This window comes from Eschscholzia californica, unplaced genomic scaffold, assembly GCF_041429995.1.
Source record: "Eschscholzia californica isolate CP2 unplaced genomic scaffold, dmEscCali1.0.p SCAF_2, whole genome shotgun sequence".
Taxonomy (NCBI): Eukaryota; Viridiplantae; Streptophyta; class Magnoliopsida; order Ranunculales; family Papaveraceae; genus Eschscholzia; species Eschscholzia californica.
In genome coordinates this window covers 65,756,853-65,777,958 of record NW_028238309.1, presented here as the reverse complement: position 1 = coordinate 65,777,958, position 21,106 = coordinate 65,756,853, and the positions used below count along the sequence as shown (strand labels likewise).

At 38.5% G+C, this 21,106-nt stretch overlaps 1 protein-coding gene across 1 annotated transcript; it reads right to left on the bottom strand.

Moving 5' to 3' along the window:
• Window positions 1–14,464: 14,464 nt before the first annotated feature.
• LOC147560442 (uncharacterized) lies at window positions 14,465–15,016 on the bottom strand. The gene has a single exon (XM_086659286.1). It carries the CDS (start codon window positions 15,014–15,016, stop codon window positions 14,465–14,467), a length of 552 nt encoding a protein of 183 aa, XP_086515412.1.
• Window positions 15,017–21,106: the final 6,090 nt, after the last annotated feature.

Below are 21,106 nucleotides of genomic sequence, written 5' to 3'. Positions count from 1 at the left end.
GCCCAACTTGCCAATAATCGTCTTGAATGCATAAATCTTCGATCCTTAGAGGCAATACCATTAAGGCATGAAGCAGTGGGCAACTGAAGATTTAGCAATCGTTGGTTGTTTCTTGGATTTCCAAGAGAGAGGGCTAGAACCCAACATAGAGAAGTAACCCGTGGTAGAACGACGAGTGGAGGGGCATCCAGCCCAGTCAGAGTCACAGTATCTAGTGATGTGAAGAGAACTGGAAGAAGAGAGAAGAAGGCCATGGCCAATGGATCCTTTAAGATAACGAAGATTCCTTTGGAGGATCGAGAAGCCTCGATCCCTAAAAAATATAGAAGACGACCCAAATCCTTGAGAGAGAAAGTGGTGTGGAGAAAGGATTTAAGTTTGAAAATGGCGGTTTCATCATTGCCTGTGATGACAATGTCATCTACGTAAACTAGAACGTACAGATGTACGGAAGATGTGCAGAGAGAAATAATGAATAATTAGAGAGCGATTGTGTAAAACCCTTTTTGATAAGGACGGATGAAAATTTTGAGAACCATTGACGAGATGCCTGTTTAAGGCCATAGAGAGATTTCTGAAGGCGACAGACTTTGGACTCCCAAACCGGGAGGTAATTTCATGAAGACCTCTTCATCGAGGTCGCCTTGGAGAAAGGCATTATTTACATCTAGTTGGTGGAGAGACCAACCTTTAATAGACGCGATTGATAGAAGAACACGTACAGTAACTAATTTTGCGACGGGCGCAAAGGTGTTATGAAAATCGAGACCCTCAATTTGTGTATATCCTTTCGCTACAAGACGGGCTTTGTAGCGTTCAATGGAACCATCCGCTTTGAATTTGATTTTGTAGACCCATTTACATCCAATTGCCCTTTTTCCAGAAGCGAGGTCCGTAATGGTCCATGTGTTATTTGATTCTAAAGCGGCAATTTCTTTAGACATTGCCTCACGCCAATGAGGTGATTTGACGGCTTGAGAAAAAGAAGTGGGTTCAACGGTTGTGATTACCAATTTGAGAAAGATTTGATGAGAACCCGAGAATTGTTGAAAATTTAGATATTGAGTAAGAGGGTATACCACATTAGAATCCGGATAAGAGTGACAGATGTAATCATTGAGATGAGTGGGTGGTCGGCGGTTGCGTGATGGTCGTGGAGGATGAATCGGATCATCGGGAGGAGGCGCCCCTAGAGATGTGGGTGTCTGGTCGATGGAGGAGGGGGTCGGGCTCTGGGATGGATCCGTGAGGTGCCCAGGGGTGGCCGAAGAGGAGTCACTGTCGGGCTGACCCGAAGCGGAAGGGACAGAGCCGGAAAGCCGTGAGGGAGTGCCTATAGGCACATCAGACGCTTGATGAGAGACTTGACGAGGAGCCGATTGTGATGTCCTCGGAAAATTAAAAGTACCATCATCGTGGATGGAGACCATCGGTCGGTAAGGAGGAGGATGAGGGATCGGATGTTTAGACAACATCGGAAATTTATCTTCGTAAAAAAGAACATCACGAGAGGTGATTATTTTACGAGAATTCAAGTCAAAACGCGATATCCTTTTTGATTGTGGGGATAGCCGACGAAAGTACCTGGAGATGCTCGGGAATCTAACTTTGCTTTTACCAAAGGACGTCTAGTATAACATAGACATCCAAAGACCCGAAGATGGTCAAATTTGGGAGGAGAACCCAAGAGTTTTTCATGAGGAAAAATGCCTTGTAATGTTGGTGTTGGCAATTTGTTGATGAGATATACTGCCGTTAGAGCACATTCACCCCAAAAGGAAATTGGGAGATGGGCTTGAAGTCGTAAGGAGCGTGCTACTTTCAGAATGTGTCGATGTTTTCTTTCGACGATGCCATTCTGTTGAGGAGTATGAGGGCAACTAGTTTGATGAATAATGTCCTTCTTACGGAACCATGATTGAAGTTCATGATTCATAAATTCCATACCATTATCAGATCGGATTGATTGAATTTTCGGAATAGGAATCGTTCCTTGTCCGGATTGTAAATTGGAGATGGAAGAATCAAATTGAGTTGATATATAATTAGAAAAATTCTTGAGAAATTGAATAGTGTCGGATTTATGTGACATTAAAAAATCCAAGTGCAACGAGTAAAATCGTCCACTAAAGTTAAGAAATAACGACAACTAGAGTTTGAGCGGACGGAGAAAGGTCCCCATAAATCCGCATGAATTAATTCAAAGGGACGAGAAGAAGTAGAATTGCTTAACGGAAAAGATAAACGTGTAAATTTGGACAAGGGACAAATTTCGCACGGATTTGTATTGAATGAAACTGACTTCATACATTGAGTTCTTGAAATTAAAGACTTAAAAATAGAAGAAGAAGGATGTCCGAGGCGCCAATGCCAAATATCGGAAACATCTTTATTATATAGACTATTACTAGATATTGAAAAGGAACAAATCCTAATATCCGTGCGGAGAAAGTATAGTCCTTCATGGAGATCACCAAGTCCAATCCTCGTTTTCGTCACTGAGTCCTAAAAGACACATGAGCAAAAATCGAATGTTACTAAACATCGAAGAGAATTGGTGAGTTGGGAGACAGAAATTAAATTGATTTCAAATTCCGGAACATGGAAAACGTTTTTGAGAATTAAATTTGAATTGAAAACAATCGTTCCAATGTGACGTACTTAAATACGTTTACCATCTGGTAAACGGACAAAACATTGAGGTGGAGCATCAACATAATGTGAGAAACGAGATAAAGAACTACATATATGTTTGGCGGCACCGGAATCAATAACCCAAGGAGAAGAGAGGAATTGAATACCTGTAAATTTAATACCTGCGTCGGTAGATCCTTGAGTAGGATGGGAAGTGACGTTAGAATGGCATTGGTGATCGAGAAGTGAAAGAAGACCTTGATATTCCTCTTGAGTTAATGAGGTGGCTAGAGGTGCTCCCGTTGGAGGATCAACCGTCTCGGTTACGGTGGCGGCAAGTGGACCGGTCGGACGTGGTGGGCGATTTGGTCGAGTACCCGAGTTGGATCGGTTTGGATAACCGTTTAATTGATAACATGTAGCCCGAACGTGGCCATGTTGTTTACAATAGTCACAAAAGGGACGAGCTCGTTTAGGACGTTGAGCGTTTGGTTTCTCCATTCGAAAATTTCGTTGATCATTGTTGTATGTTGCAAGGGTGGCGGCTTATAGTGAACTGGAAGTAGCGACCATGATATTTTGTTGGATTTCTTCTTGTTTGACAAGAGAATGAATCTTTAGGATTGAAGGAAAAGGGTCCATTAACAAAACTTGACTTCAAATTGCTGAAAAACGGTGATGGAGCCCTTGTAGAAATTCCATAGCACGTTCTTGATTAGTACGATCAAGTAACAATTTCCCTTGACCACAAATACATGGATCGATTACCATAAGGGATTGTAACTCATCTTGTAGAGTTTTGAGTTGAGTAAAATAGGAGGAGACATCATGTCCTTCTTGTTTGAAGGATGAAATTGCCCGTTTCAATTGATAAATTTTGGGGGCATTGGTTTGAAAAAACCTTTCATGAAGATTACGCCAAATATCGACGGCACTTTCATCGTATAAAACGGAAGACCGAATATCCGGAGCAATAGAGTTGATAATCCAACTACTGACAAGATCATTACACCTTCCCCGTGAGTGTAATTGAGTTGGAGAAGTGGGTTTGGGAATAGAACCGTCTACAAACCCGAATTTATCTTTAGCTCGAAGAGCCATCTTCATGGCTCTTGACCAAGAGGTGTAGTTATCTCCGGTTAATAAAAGAGTGATGAGAATAGTAGTTGGTGAATCAGAATGATGAACATCAAACACCGGATTAGGTAGAGAATTAGGAGTATAGTCTCCATAATTGACTTCAGTAGTAGTCATGATAAAAAAAATTGAATTGGCTCTTATACCATGTGAAGAGCGAAATACCTCTTTGAATAATAATAATAGCTTGAACACAGAGAGAGAAGACAAGGAAGAAAGAGATGTGTGAGAAGATTTCTCTGTGTGTTTTATTCATTGATTTACATAGGTATTTATAGGTTTACAAGGGATTTACATATAGAAGTAATTTAGGAATATTGGGAAACTTCCCTATTCATGAATACTACAATAATTAACAACTTTACATAATAGCAAAACCGCCTAGGGTAAGTCTTGCTCCCGAAGATTGTCTCTTGGTCGGTGCTATATTCTAACAATGGAGTTGCGCCGGAAGTGGTATGGAAGTGGTGAAGTGTTGGTGATGGTGGTGGAATGGTGGCATAGGTGGTGGGGTGATGGTCAGAGGTGGTGGAGTGATTGTGGTGAAGTGATTGTGGTAGCAGAGGTGGTGGGGTGGTTGTGATGGTGGTGGATGTTTATTGATAGTGACAAAAAAATAAATATTTTATTTTATTTTCATAGCTAGCTTTTAAAAAACAGCTATAAAAAAGTCACAAAATTATGGCTTCTGCTTTTTAGAGAAAGTGAGATTTTCTAACTTAAAATAAGCTACAGCTTTTTTGAACCAAACGCGTAAAGTTTTCAGTAAGCGCTTAAAATATGCTAAAAGTTGGCTTTTAGCTTTTTTTTAGCGGAACCAAATGAGGCCTAAGGCGAAGTCTAACCAATTAACCCAATTGTTTGTTTGTCAGACCTAATTCTACCCCTTACATTTTTTATCTACAAAGGAGATTGTGAAAATAGGCTGAAATTAATGGACGGTTTGAAAATGGAGTTGGGGTCACTGATGCTATTACAACAAAGGATGTTCCCATGACAGATTGAGCTACCGTCGCATCATCGATAATTGTGGTGGTGGTTGTGGTCGAAGTGTTGGATATAGACTGAAACAATTGAACTGTTGGACTTTCAGAACCGTCGGCAAAATGAGAAAGATAGGCATTGATGGTGGACTTGCGGATTCTTGATTCTACAATACTAGTTACAATTATGAGAACATTGGTGGCTATTGTGAAGTTCTCACTCACGTAGAGAAACCGTGAGAGAGAGAGAGATAAGCGAGAGAGGGAGAGAGTCAGTCGAGAGAGAGGGATGGTAAATAGAGAGGGAGAGAGCTTGGTAAAATATTTCTTTTTTCATTAACAATGAGTATACAACCCTATTTATAATATTGGGAGACTAATCCTTATACAACTTACTATTTGATAAATACAAAACTCTCTTGATGGTTATCTTAATAATGATAACCATAAGTCCTAAGACTAAACCGTTCGGGTCGGAGGCCAGTCGGGGTGGATAGGCGGACCGCCTATCCTAATACTACCCCTCAAGTTGGAGCAAGAATGGTAATGAGGCCCAACTTGCCAGTTAATCTCTGTAGGGCTTCAGCTCCAAGTGGCTCCGTAAAGATGTTTACGAGTTGTTCGGAAGTCGGCGTGTACTGAAGAAGAATGAGTTTGGATTTGATCTTCTTACGAACTAAGTCGCAATCGATTTCAATGTGCTTATTTCGTTCATCGAAAACTGGATTGTCAGCGATGTGGAGAGCTGCTATGTTATCACAATGCACAGGCATTGGACTAGAGTGTTGGGTACCAAAATCCTGGAGAAGTGATTTTAGCCATTGAAGTTCACATGTTAGGGTGGCCAAAGCTCGATATTCTGCTTCTGCAGAGGATCGAGCAGCCGTATGTTGATTCTTTGATTTCCAAGACAGCGGACTAGATCCTAACATGGTAAAGTATCCAGTCGTTGAACGACGGGTAGTCGGGCAACCTGCCCAATCAGAATCAGTGTAACCTGAGATAATGAGAGAACTATCGGCCGAAAGGAAGAGTCCTTTACCAATAGAACCCTTGAGATAACGCAAAACTCGGTGAGCGGCAGTAAGATGGATGTCAGTCGAATTTTGCATGAATTGATTGAGATTATTTACTGCATAACAAATATCTAGACGTGTTACCATTAAGTACAGGAGACGTCCCATCAATCGGTGAAAAACCGAAGGATCGGGAAGTGGCGTACCGTCTGAAACGGTTAAGCGGAACTTTTGTTCCATGAGGAATGGAGAGACTTTAGGAGCCGTGAGGCCGGAGTCGTGGAGAATATCGACGATATACTTTCTCTGACAGAGAAAGATTCCCTTTTCTGAGCGAGAGGCTTCAATACCTAAAATGTACTGAAGCCAACCAAGATCATTTAAGGAAAAGGTGTTATCAAGGAAGGATTTTAAAGCAGACATGGCCTTAGAAATCATTGACTGTCGTAACAATTACTAGTTACAATTATGAGAATACTGGTGCCTATTGTAGTGAGAGTGTGAGTGATGCAGGGGCACCCGGCGTGGAGACTATTTCCATGACCGGATCCGGTCATGGACCAACTGGCCAGAGAGAGTATAATTAGGAAGTCCTTATTTTAGTATGATTATTAATTAATTTAGGTTTAGGAATTTTACTATTTTAATATTTCCAATAATTGGAAAGGTTCATATTTGAGTCCAAGTTATTTAGGCAGTTGCAGTATTTAATTATTTAGAAATTCTAATTCAAGTCTATATAGGAAAGTCCAGAGTCCTATAAAAGGATATCTAGTTTGTCTATTGTTCTCAGATTGAGAGAAAACCCCCATTGAAGTTTTAATTAAGTTTATTATTTAGAGTTATTTTGATCTTTATTTTCATCGTTCTTATTTAATTATTCATCTCTTTTAATTCCGCTGCGTTCTACATCAAGTGGTATCTAGAGCCATAAAATTTTTTTTTCCGGTCTTCATCACTTTTATCATCATGGTTAATACTACTATCTCGGCTACACCAACTAAGGAGAAAACACCAACCTTTTCATCTGAATGGGACAATATTAAGGAAGGGTTATCTGCAGGTAAAAAGTTGGAAGAAGGTTTCATGGAGTACAAGAAGGAAACAACAGAAAAATTCGAACGAATCGATCAACGTTTCGATCAACTCACCGATTCCTTAAACAATCTCTCAAAACAAATTAAAGGTATGTGTATCAATCAACCCTCTTCCCACACTTCAAACCCGTTATCTATCGGTTCCAATACACCACCAATCCTCACAACCAACTCACACCCTAACCGGTTTTCACCTATAAGCTTCCCTACCGATACCAACATACCCCTATTCGGTCACACCATTAGCAATCCTTGCCCAATTACACCTCCACCGTTTATCACAAACAACCCAACGACTCCTACAATAAAACCAAATACATACCCATCCTATACAAGTCCACAATCATCACCATTCTCCTTCACCAATCCTACCATAACCCAAAACCGTCCCCTAACCGAACCTTACATCCCAGCCGAACATCACCACAATTCGACATCACCCGAACACCGTTTCCCAACCAACAACCAACACACCAACAGTGGACTCCAACAACAAACCCAACCTCTCGGTCCCTCCCGTCCTTCACAAACGTATCTCGAACCTCACACCCAAAACCCGTTAACCCGAACCGACACCCATCCTCTACACCAACCACATAACTACATCCCAAATCAACAAACCGACAACCGCCATTACCTCCAAACTCGCGACACAACACCACCACCTAACCAACCCTATCAACTACGAGAACTTCCAAACACCTCTCGACAACTAGTTACCGAGTCAGCCCTTCCATATCATCTCCAAACCGATCATCACCCAACTCAACTAACCCGAGAACCATACCAACCGTTCAACCAAAACCGAGAGACCAACCTAAATCTCACTCAAACCCGAGACCCATACCAACCGATCAACCAAAACCGAGAGACCAACTTTACCCTTACCCAAACCCGAGAACCATTCCACCGTCCAAGCAACCAAACCCAACGTCAACCGATTGTGTTTCAAACACCTAAACCAATTCTCGAACACCACCATCAACAAACCGAAACCGATTGTACCCATGCTAATTCATCTTACCGTATTCGAATGGAAGTACCATCATATGATGGTTCAATAAATATCGAAGACTTCTTGGACTACGTCTCACGACTCGAGATTTTCTTTGATGTTATGCAAGTGGAAGGCCCTGAACAGGTACGTTGTGTTACTGGTTATTTATCTAAAACTGCTCTAACTTGGTGGAAACAGGAATCCGAAAATCGACGTTTATCACAACTACCTCCTATCTCTTCTTGGCTAGAGCTTAAACCATTAATGTTTTCCCGATTCCTCCCTCCGGACTATGAGAACCAATTATGTGTTGATTATTTGCGTTGCCGTCAAGGAAGACGTTCTGTTGAGGAATATGCGTCGGAATTCCAACGTCTAATAACAAGGCTTAATCTTCCCGATTCAGAATCAATGAAAGTGGAAAAATTCAAAGACGGACTTCGGAATGATATTAAGGATTTGGTTAATTTAAGGTCTTTCAATTCCGTATCTGAATGTATTAGTGTAGCTAGATCCTTTGAATCAGATTCTCGTTCCATCTTTCGGGGACACAGTACTAGAAGTCAAACGGTAAGAACTTTACCGGATGAGTTAGATCAACCAAAACAACCGGAGGAGGGTACTAAACAGGTAACTGAAAATCCTTATAAAAAACCTCCACCAGTTAAGTGTTATCGTTGTTTTGAAACAGGCCACTATTCTAATGCTTGCCCCTCTCGCGGTAAAGCAAATATTGTTGAAAAGAAATCAGATTCAGATTCAGATGAAGATCAATTGGAACGAATTAATACTATTCCAGACAACGGTGATCGAGTTATGTTACTCACTCGTAGAGTTCTTTTCACACCTTTAAAAAGGAATTTATCTCAACAAAAGAATTTGTTCGTTACACGGGGTACAGTACTGAATAAAGTGTGTACTATAGTAATTGACAATGGTTGTGTAGAAAATTTAATTTCTACAAAACTGGTTAATTTCTTGGGTATTGCTACAATGATTAAATCAAACCCATATAAAACCGCTTGGATTCAGTCAGGAACTACTACACGGGTTGATCACATGTGTACTATTACTCTTTCTATTGGTTCTTCTTATGTGTCTACAGTTAATTGTGATGTCACTGATATGGATTTATGCCACATCATATTAGGACGACCATGGCAATCTGATGTTGATGCCACTTACCGTGGTCGTTTGAATGTTTATGAATTTCCTTGGAAGAAGAAGATTGTGACGTTATTGCCAATTGAAGATGGATCGGAAGAACTACATTCTCTTCACAAACGGTTCGGGACGAACCTCTTGAGGGAAGGGGATGCTGATGCAGGGGCACCCGGCGTGGAGACTATTTCCATGACCGGATCCGGTCATGGACCAACCGGCCAGAGAGAGTATAATTAGGAAGTCCTTATTTTAGTATGATTATTAATTAATTTAGGTTTAGGAATTTTACTATTTTAATATTTCCTATAATTGGAAAGGTTCATATTTGAGTCCAAGTTATTTAGGCAGTTGCAGTATTTAATTATTTAGAAATTCTAATTCAAGTCTATCTAGGAAAGTCCAGAGTCCTATAAAAGGATATCTAGTTTGTCTATTGTTCTCAGATTGAGAGAAAAACCCCATTGAAGTTTTAATTAAGTTTATTATTTAGAGTTATTTTGATCTTTATTTTCATCGTTCTTATTTAATTATTCATCTCTTTTAATTCCGCTGCGTTCTACATCAGTGAGTTACAAACTCATTACCCACATTTATGGTGGTGGTTATGGTGGGGTTGTTATTGGTGGTGGAGGTGGAGGAGGTGGAGGAGGAAGAGGTGGTGGTGGGTCCGTAAATTCCATGGCGGTTGGCATTATATGAAGGAAGGTATTTGTCAAATATATTTCACCTAATGGCTGACATTGGATTATATGAAGGCATTTGTCTAAATCATAGAGCACCTCTAGTGACGCACTTACTATTCACGAACAATATTTCATATTTAATATTTGCACTGGAAAAGATATAGAAAACTTTTTGTTGAACATCTTATCAATGTATTCCTTAGTTTCTGGACAAAAAGATTAACTATCAAAAATCTCCAATAAACTTTGAAAAAGGGATATCATATTTTCAATAGGAAGCCATCATCAACTCATTAGAGGTACAACGTATGGAAAGTGATGACAAATATTTGGGGATTTTTTTGTTAAAATCTCCTCACCAAATCTCATTGTTTGATTTTCTTGAGTCAAAATGACGCAGCGGAAAAACTGATAAAAGCCTTAGAACTCCGTCTAAAGACTATAGAACCGAAATTAATAAGAATAAACTAAAATACTGAATATTATTGATCAACTTGAATGAATAAAACAACTCCTAGATCCCCCTTTATATAGAATTAGGGTTTCCTTAACCTAATCAAACTCAAATAACAATTTCTAATAAATAAAATACTACTTTCCTAAAGCTAATCAAATTCTAATAACAACTTCTATATAAATAAAATACTAGAATCTAAAACCTAAAAGGTTTCCTAAAAATATAAAACTGCTAAAAATAATAATTCTCTACTAACAAAAATATTATGCTACTAAAATAACTAAATTTTAAGATATCCAAGATACTTGGAATATCTCATGAAAATGTCCCTGCATCACAAAATTTCTACTAAACTTGCAGGTTGGAAACAAAGGTTAATGTCTCAAGCAGGAAGAGGTATCACAATTCAGACTATTTTGTCGTCACCTCCTATCTATTCTATGAGTACCTCAATTCTATCGAAATGAGTTATATCTAAACTCGAAAAATTGGAAAGAAACTTGTGGGGGGACATGGAAATGATGAACATAAACTACATTTCATAAATTGGGGAACCATTTGCCGGCCTAGATTAGAGAGAGGACAAGGGATTCGGAATCTAGAGTTGTTAAATTTATCATTAACCACAAAGCTGAGATAGAATTTCCTCACCAGACCCAAATCTACATGGCCACAACTTTTTCAAGCCAAAAATATCTACCAAATTCTAGTTTTTGGAGTGTTAATCATATCCCGAGTAGTTCTTGTACTTAGCAAGTGATTCCAGATTTACAAACATTTCTCTTGGACAAGCCAGAAGGTTGGCTGAGTCAATTTATAGTCGTCAGATATTTAATTTTGCTGGGCAATAAATTGTGGGACGTTGATTTAATTCATGGTTTTTTCGATCCAACACTACTTAAAAAATTTACGTCTTTTTATACCTCAGGAAGATAAGGAAGATTGTCTAATTTGGACACCGACAAAGAAAGTCACAATCACAATGGCTCATGACTTGCTACACAGTGCATTCTTGAATCATTCTACTGAATTTTGGGATTCTTTTAACTTCCCAACTTATATTGCTAACTCGCATTGAACTTTATGAATGAAGTAAATCTTCTTATTCCAAAAAAAAGTAATACTTTGGTCAGGATTTTAACAAATTTCAATATTGCATGCCAAAATTGCAAAAAGTTGATAAGTGTTCTTATTGGCGACAGTTTGTATCATTGACTTAACATACACCAAGAAATTCATGAAACAAAATTACCAGGAAGAAAGAATCAGAAAAACTGGAATCTGAAAAGGAAAAACAGAGTAACTCACTAAATCTTTCATATGTTATACGATTCTGAATCTGTTTGCTCTCTAAGTCGATCTTATTGGCGACAGTTTGTTGAATTTCACTATTGAAACACAAATTTTCAATTATTTTGGGGATTAATCACAATCATCATTACTGAAAAGGAAAAACAGAGTAACAAGAAAATAAACCCAACCACCATTTCTACAACTCAAAGAAATATAGATTTCGTTAATGGAGGTCTCCTCTGTTTCTTCTTCTTTTATGATTTGAAATCAATCAATCCCAATCAATATTGCTTAATACCCAATCCGTCATCTTCTTATAATTCTTCTGCTGTTGATCAAAAGACATGATTAAACTATAATTGAAGTGATCTTTTATACCTAAATTGGTACATGAATTTTGGGTGTGGACTGTGAATCAAGAAGAAAAAATAATGATTGGACCTCTAGAACCCACATTCACTAAGGCACTGAAAAGGAAGTCGTTGATTATGGTTGTTAGAACTATAGATCTTCCGAAGACTTCTATTCGGACAGTGAGGCCATTACCGGTGAAGAGTGCAGGTTCCATATACCTGTCTGTGGTGCGGTTATAATTAGTGGTGGTGGGTGCACCATTAGCGGTGGTGGGTGCACCATTAGCGGTGGTGGGTGCACCAATAGCGGTGGTGGGTGCACCATTAGCGGTGGTGGGTGCACCATTAGCGGTGGTGGGAACACTGGTGGAGGAACCGATATTTGGGGTGGAGGAACCGAATCGAGGATTAAACAATTGAATTCTTGGACCTCCGAAAATAATAATGGAATTGAAAGTGGAGTTGCGGTTTACTGATGTTACAGTACTAGTTACATTAATGGAAGTTCCGATGACTGTTACATGGACAGTTTGAGTTACAACCTCATCATTAAAGGTGGCAGTCCTGGTTTCTGTGGTGGACATGTTGCCGGCCACTGTGACGCCATTATTATTGGAAGTGGTGGTGCCGTTGTTATTGGTGGTGGTGGGTCTGTTATTGGAAGTGGTGATGGGACCCAAAGGGGTTATGGTGGTGGTGGTGGTGGTGGTAGAGGTGGTGGTGGGTGTTTCAATTCCACTGCCATTGGAATCATTTCTTTGGTTTTCCATCTTTTCTTTTCCTTCTTCTTGATTAATAAGAACTCTCCCTCTCTCTCTCTCTCTAGGATTCAGTTTCTGATTATGCTAATTGAGAAGGGAAAGGGAAGATCAAGGTTGAGCTTTATATAAAGGGAAGTGAAGGGAGAAGAAGGAAGGAAACAGAATTGAGGGTTAGTTATTGGAAGTTGGAAAATTTGTAACAAACTTTCTCAAATCAAGAATGTCACTAAAACTGTTTATAACTAACCCCATTGTTCTTGTTTGTTATCAAGAAGCCTAGGGGCCCCTGTAAAACTTTCCTGAGAACAACTGTGTAAGGACAGTAAATAAAACGATAATGCATATGATGAGCCCATCTATATAAGGCATATTGTTGTTTGTAAAAGCAAGCACAAATGTTTACACCTCATTAACACCCATCATCTTTAAGGACAGTAAATAAAACGATAAATGCTAAAACTCAAATCAAATTATTTTCGAGTTCGACTTGCAAAAAATTTATTGCGATCAATTTTTTTCCCGTTTATATTGATAGATAGAAGTTTAAATCAATATCAGAGTTTTTATTCAATATCAGAAAAAGAGATGTTAGCTTTATGCCTTTATCTATCGCTAACTGACTTACAATGAAACTAAGAGGTTGGATCATCTCCGTCAACACATTTAAATTTACATCAAAAGAGTTTTTTAACTAACAAATGTGTCATTTTAATAGCTTAACGAATGTAATATGAAAAAACAATTGTCTGGGAGTTATTTCAAACTTCTACATTGTCATGCTTTAGCATGTGTGCATTCACCACCGCCCATGCATCCTCTTCAATAACACACGGGTATCGATTTGATTTTCTAGCTAGTCAGACGGCTAGAATCCCCACTTTAGCTTCAGCTTTTGTAGTACTCATGGTTGTTGTAGAGCTAGTAATAGTCAATATATATTCGCCACCACTATTACGACATATCACACCCATAACAACTTTTTCATCTTTATATGCGGCGCCAAAATTATACTTCACACCTCCTTGAGTTGAGGAATTCTATATCAAAGGAAATGTTATCTTCTCAACAATCTCTTCATTGGTTGCAGTACCATTATAACTCTCGAAATAACAAAGCATGTTCATCCCTTCCTGAATAATAAGTCAATTGTTTGGAGGTGTGCCCTCAAATACATTTTTATTTTGTACCTTCCATATAAACCGAACGACATCCAACCGCAATAGTATAATACTCTCCTCTTCATCTCCACTCCTCATCCTCGAACCTCACCTCTATCAGTGGTGGGATCCATGTCTCTTTCGCCATTTCACATGTACGACCCTGGGACCTCAAGGTTTTGGAGCTTATGTCAACATTATCCACCACCAAATGTTGACTTTCATACATAAGGATTAAACTTCAATGTTTTCTTCACATGAACATTTTAACTCTACGGGAGACTTGGTTTTTCCTTCCAAAATTGGTGCCAAGTGAAGCCGTGAGGTAATGTTGAAGAATGTGATGTAGATAGCATGTCCCTCTACATTGTCTGGTATAGTGATTTGGTAAAGAACTTTCCCATGTTAAGGGTTCTTTACCGAAACCCTTACTTTCGACTAAAATCGGGACATTCTATGATGTGATGCCAAGTTACTACAAAACCGTAGCAAATACAAAAATCGGGACTTCATAGATAAAATTGCAACAAGTTGACATAGGTGTGTTGTGAATTGGGATAAGTATTATTGGCAACAGTTTGTATCATTTGTTACGCTTTTAGTACATCTAAATTAGTTTGCCTTTTTGTAGACCGACAAATTCTTATCGGCAACAGTTTTTTAAAATTGATAAGCAGAGAAAACCCAAAGCATTACAAGAGAGAAGCCGACAAAAATAGAAAGCAAGATAATCTAATTACAAATGATATCACCCCACCCTTTCCTAATTCCCACCGTTCCTCTCGTATCCAAACTAAGAATACGGTTCAACCCTTCCGCCAACTTCCTGATGTCCAGATGCGTCTCCCCATTACTTAACTTTATCTTCGATAAGAAGTCAGCTGCTTGATTCGTCTCCCGGTATACGTGTTTAACCACACAAGTGTCAAACCGGTCTCTTAATCTCTTCACTCGTCTCCACACTCGCCTCGCCTTCCACGGCACCTTAGGATTGGGACGCACAAAAAGATCCCAGATATTAGAGGAGTCTACCCCGACCTCAATATGACTAATTCCATATTCATAAGCCATTTTGAGGCCCAATTCAACTCCTTGGAGTTCATGAACGAAAATGGTTTGTTTCTCTACCCTTACTGTAGCTGCCTTTAGCACATCTCCTTCTGAATTTAGCATAATAACCCCATAACCAGCACCTTCCTCATCCAGTGCACCATCTGTCTTCAGTAAGAATCTTCCTGGACATGGCCTGCTCGACCGACACGCCTTGAAGGATTTGTGGACCATTGAGATCGACAAATTCCAACGTTCAATCGTACATCTGTTATCACTTGTATCTTCTACTCGTTTCGTCACAAAAACAAGTTTGATTTTAACTTCCTCTTTAAGCGTTGTGATGATTGTTGTTGCCGATTTATTTACATTCTCAAAGATCTGTTTGTTACGTCTCGCCAAATATAGATGTAAGCATTCATCACCAGGCGCCCAGCTTCGCTTCAATCGACTCACCTTTAAAATGTCGAATGCACCACGCTATTTCCTCCTCCCAGTTTTCAACTGTCTCGTGCCTATAGCCGAGTTGATAAGATTAACTCTTCCCAAATTCTTCTTGTAAAAGTACATCCAAATAGAAAGTGGTAGTCTAATTCCTGTTCTCGTCGACAATATACACATAAGGAGTCTACAGATATGCCCCATGCCATTAGTTTGTGCTTCGTTTTGAGCCTGAGCCAAAATGCCAACCAAGATTTGAAGCTACGGCGAGGTATACAACCAGGGCACCAAATTAGGTCAGTCCACTCGAGGAGGGTTCAACGTTGGCGTATTGCCTCGTATGTATCCTTCAAATTGTACTCTCCATATTTACTAGGCACCCACACTAACTGATCTTCACTACTAGGATCCACTTCTACTGCTTGTGCTTCCTCCGCTATGTTACCTAGCATATTGGCTATATGTCTTGGAAAGTGCCAGCCCTCCGGGTTTAGGAAGTCCGCCACCATCGTGTTTTCATGAAGATAGGAGTTATAACGAAAGCATTCTGCAAATGACTCGTGAAGAAGACCCCTTGGGTGCCATATGCTCGTCCAGAACTTTGTATCCTTTCCATCCCCAATCTGTGTGGTTACTAGTTGTTTTGCATGTTCTCTACTACTTAGAATCCTCCTCCAACACCACGAGCTATTGACTCAAGTTTTCATTGTCCAAAAATCGTGGTGCTTGATGAGATTAGTCCGAACCCTGTTCACCTAAAGAGTTGATTTACCACTTACTATATCCGATACATGCCGTAAATTTGCTGCCTCAAACAATGCCTCGATGTTTCGGGTACCCAATCCTCCCTCTTTATTTCGCAAACAAATAGTTTCCCACCTCACTGGCAGTTAATTTCATTGACTGCCCGCTTTGTTATCACAAACACAGCAGCCCAATAAATTAACAAGCTGCTCAAGACTAGTTTAATCAAAAGTGCCCTCCCGGCGTATGATAGAAATCGGTTGTTCCAAGCCTGGACCCGAGTTCGAATTTTGTCAAGGAGGGGTATACAGTTCGTGTAGGATCAGAACAACTGGAACAATCAAACATTTTGTGGCACTCACGACGCTTTTAGTACATTTAAAACAGTTTGCCTTTAAAATACATGATTAATAAATCTTGTTCAATTAATCAAAATGACTATTGAAATTTTGAATTGAATGTAATAAAAGAATAAAGAAATAATCAAAATGACTATTGAAATTTCCCGAATCTTATTCCCAATCCCATCTTCTTTCTTCTTTACTATAAAACACTATTTCCTTTTTCTTCTTCTCCTCTTCATCATTTGTATGTTCTTTCTCTTCTTCATCATTCGTATGTTCTTCATCTTTTCTTAATTAATGTCAAAGTCATTGGTCGAGAAATTGGTTGTTAGTGAATCCGTTGTAATAATAAGTTCGAGTTTCTCCCTCCATATTGCTATTTTTTTATATCTTTTTCTCTTATAGTTTTTTTGTCTCTGATCGGTCAATATGTGATGACAAACCCATTTTGAGTTAGATTGTCCGTCGATTTACACTCCATGCTACATTAGACATTAAATGTCTGATTCTTCGACGATGAAGTAAGGTAAAACGTGGAAATATCTAACATGCTAGTTTACTAAATGCCTTGGTTTCCATTTGATTTCCAGTTTAATACAATATGTTTTTGAACCATTGTGGGCATTTCTTTTCGGATGATTAATGACATATTCACCAATATACCCCATGATAGTACGACACTATAAAACCGTAGCGAATACTAAAATGAAGATATCAGCGACAAAACTGTAAGTAATAATTTCGTCACGCCTTACCAAATTTCGATATTCCTTTCTAAAATTGCAAACAGTTGACATAGATGTGTTGTGATAAGTATTTTTATTGGCAACAATTTGAACCATTGGCGACGCTTTTAGTACATCTAAATTAGTTTGCCTTTATATTGTGATTCAATTTATTTACACTTAACATACACCAAGAAGTTCTTGAAACAAAATTACTAGAAGCAAGAATCAAGACAAATTGGGACAATCAAACAAGTTGAATTTCAGAATTGAAACACAAATTCATCAAATGGGTAGTCTGTAATCTAGTTTATTTAGTACCTTACTATGAAATTTTCCATTATTTTGGGGATTAATCACAATCATCATTAATGAAAAAAAAAAAACTTCAGGTTCGTGATGGCACAGTAGTAGCAACAAAAATGTGTCTTCTAACGACTTGTATTTCGACAGTGATACCATCACCGGTGAAGACTTCAGGTTCCATATCTATGGCTGGGGTGGGAGCACCATTAGTGGTGGTGGTGGAGAAACCGTTAATTGTGGTGGGAGCATCATTATTGGTTTGGGGATTGACTGATAATCGAGGATTAAACAATTGAATTCTTGGACCTCCGATTACAATAACGGCATTGAAAGTGGAGTTTCCGGTTACTGATGATAAAGAACTAGTTACAATAAAGGCTGTTCCGATGACATTTACATGGGCAGTTTGAGTTACAGCCTCATCATCGATATTAAAGATGGCGGACATTGTGGCTGTGGTGGACATGTTGCCGGCGGCTGTGATGCCATCATTGTTGGAACTAGTGGTGGCTCCGTTTCTATTGGTGGTGGTGGGGTTGTTATTGGAAGTGGTGATGGGACCCAAACGGGTTATGGTGGTGCTAACGTTACTAGTAGAGGTGGTGGTGGTGGTAACATTATTGGTGATGGAAGTGGAGGTGGTGGAGGTGGTGGTGGGTCTGTCAATTCCATTGCCGTTGGGATCATTTCTTTGGTTTTCCATCTTTTCTTTTCCTTCTTGAACTCTATTCACTCTCTCTCTCTCTCTCTCTCTCTCTCTATTGAGAAGGGAAATTGAAGATCAAAGTTGAGCTTATATAAAGAACTAAAAGGGAAGTGAGCAAGAAGAATGAAACAGAATTTAGGGTTAGTTATTGGAAGTTGGAAAATTTGTAACTAACTTTCTCAAATCAAGAATGTCACTAAAACTGTTTATTATAAACCCATTGTTCTTGTTTTTTAACAAATTAGGATAAAGAAGCAAATCAAGACTTCTCACAAAGTCAAAATTAGTCATACAAAGTCTGATGATGGAGGCTTAAGGGGGGGCCCTATAGAACTGAACATCTAAGATTGGGCTTTTGGGGGTTGTCTTATGATGAGCGCATCTATATAAGGCATACTGTTTGTAAAAGCAAGCACAAATATTTACACCTCGTTGACACGCATCATCTTTAAGGACAGTAAATAAAACGGTAAATGCTAAATCCCAAATCAGTTTTTTCGAATTTATCAATTTATTTCCTGTTTATATTGATAGATAGAAGTTTAAATCGTTATTTATTTTTCGCTCGTCAAATGAAATATGTTATGTTTACGAAGTGAAGTCATAATCCAAGTCAAGTCCTAGGTTGGTTGCCTCTCAAACGTATGTCATGCCGTCCATGCGGGACACTCAGGGGTGGCCCTGGGCCAAAGCGAACAAAGCGTCGCTTCGGGCCACTGGCTTTTAGGGGCCACCAAAGACATTAATTTCTTTAAGAAATATACAAGAACCCCCACTTTCTAAGAAAATTATAAGGGCCCCATTTAACAAATGTTAAGTAAAAAGGGCCACCAAATTTGATGATCTTTAAATGAATGGTGGGCCCAACAGTTTGTTTGACATGAAATTTTTTTTTTGAAATTTGAACATCCAAATCATGAAATCCTAATATCCTTTTCTTTCTTCAAGCCAAAGTGCCAAACCGGACCCGAGAACACCCTCTTCTTCTCCACTACGGGATGAGAGATCCATTGTCATCTACTCATGTCACCTAGTCACCTTCCCCTCTTGGATTCTTCAAAGTCATTGAGTTATTGCCTTATTTAGGATAGAACAACTCCTATTTTCTACTATTTATTTACTTTTTCTCTCTCCTTCCTATTATATATAAATATATGACCTTTAGATGTTGTAGAGTTTATTAAATTCATCTAAATTTCTATTTATTTACTCTCTCTCTCTCTCTTTCCAGTTATACGTAATAACAAAATTGACAATATCTAGATGGTGTAGGGTTTATTAAGTTAACGAAAAACTATTGATGAAAACCTAATCTTTAATCCTAATTACTAGAAGCTTTAGAAGAATTGGTGGAGACAAGTGATGATTCAAAAAAAATTCATGATGCAGAAAATATATGAGAACAAGATTTTGAAAATTTTGAATTCCTTTTGAGCATGATTATTTGGCATAATATATTATTTGCGGTAAACTCTGATAGCAAAACACTTCAAACTGAAGATATAAATATTGATGTTGCATTAGAGAAATTGAACGGACTCATTCATTATCTTGAAGATTATAGAGAAGTGGGGTTTGAAGAAGCCATGATTGAAGCTAAAGAGGTTGCCATTAAGATGGGAGTTGAAGCAACATTTCGGAAAAAATGTATTATCCGAAGAAAGAAACAGTTTGACGAGAATGTGTGTGAAGATCCATCAATGTCGTCTGCAGAAACATTTAGAGTTAATTATTTCATATACATATTAGATTATGCTCTTTGTTCAATTAAGAGCAGATTCGAGCAATTTCAGAAGTACAAAGAAATATTTAGGTTTCTGTTTGAGTTAAAAAAGTTAAACTCTCAAGATGATGGTGATTTGAGAGATTCATGTGTTCGCCTTGAAACCTTTTTCAAGCATAGTGAGTCATATGACATAGACGGACTAGACTTATTTCCTGAATTGAAAGTGTTGAAGCGTCTTTTACCAAATGAGATCAAAATACCAATTGAAGTGCTAGATTTTTTGAAAGATAAGAAAGGTTGTTACCCGAACACATGAGTTTCTTATAAACTTATGTTGACTATACCACTTACCGTTGTCTCTGCAAGGAATAAGTTTTTCTAAGTTGAAGTTGATTAAGTCTTATATTCGATCTACTATGTCGCAGGAAAAGTTAAACGGGTTAGCTATATTATCTATTGAGAAGGATATGTCTGACAGTCTTGATTATTCGACGATTATTAGTGACTTTGCATCGAAAAATTTCAGTGATTGTAATCATCAAAGAAACTATTTTGTTTATAAATATGATGAAAATATTTTGCAGTACTTACGGTTTTCATGTAATACATTTTACAATTTGATAGAAAGGGCCACATTTTCGGATCTCGCTTCGGGCCACCGAAAAATCAGGGACGGCCCTGGGGACACTCAAACACTTGCAACCTGATTGTTCGTTTGATAAATTTAACTACGCACCTTACACTTTTTTATCTACAACGGGGATAATGAAAACTACGTTGAAAATCCAAAATGGAAAGCTGGTTTGGCCGAACCACAATATTTTGCGCGAAATTTGATAGTCTATCTTGACCTTGTTCTACCAGGAGAACAACATTTTTCTTTGATTAAGATGAGGGTTATTTGATAGTCTATTAATAGAGATTATTTCACAAAGCCATCTTCTTTTCTCTTTCCTATAAAACACTTTTTCCATTTTCTTATTGTATGTTGATCTTCTCCCCCCCAACTTAACTGAACATGTTCTCTTTCTTCTTTTCCTCTTCTTCAACATCCATATGCTCTTTCTTCTTCTTCTTCAAAGTCAAAGCCATCTGCTGGAAAACTGGTTTTTGGTGATTCTGATGTAATGGTAGGAAGGAGAACTCAAAATAAGGAAGGAGAACTCAAAATAAGATCTTTTGACCAAAATAGGGTTGCTTGAAGATTCCGAGATTGGCGATAGCAATGCCATTAAAGATAAAAAGCTTCTCTTGAATGTAGGAAGCAGAAGAGATAGCCAAAGGCATCTATTTGGAAGCATTTCCTACCTTCAAAACTCTTATGTGTTAAAC

Bases quoted from the DNA above. Each gene is read 5' to 3' on its own strand.
- LOC147560442 (XM_086659286.1), bottom strand. From the start codon at position 15,016: ATGGTCCACAAATCCTTCAAGGCGTGTCGGTCGAGCAGGCCATGTCCA.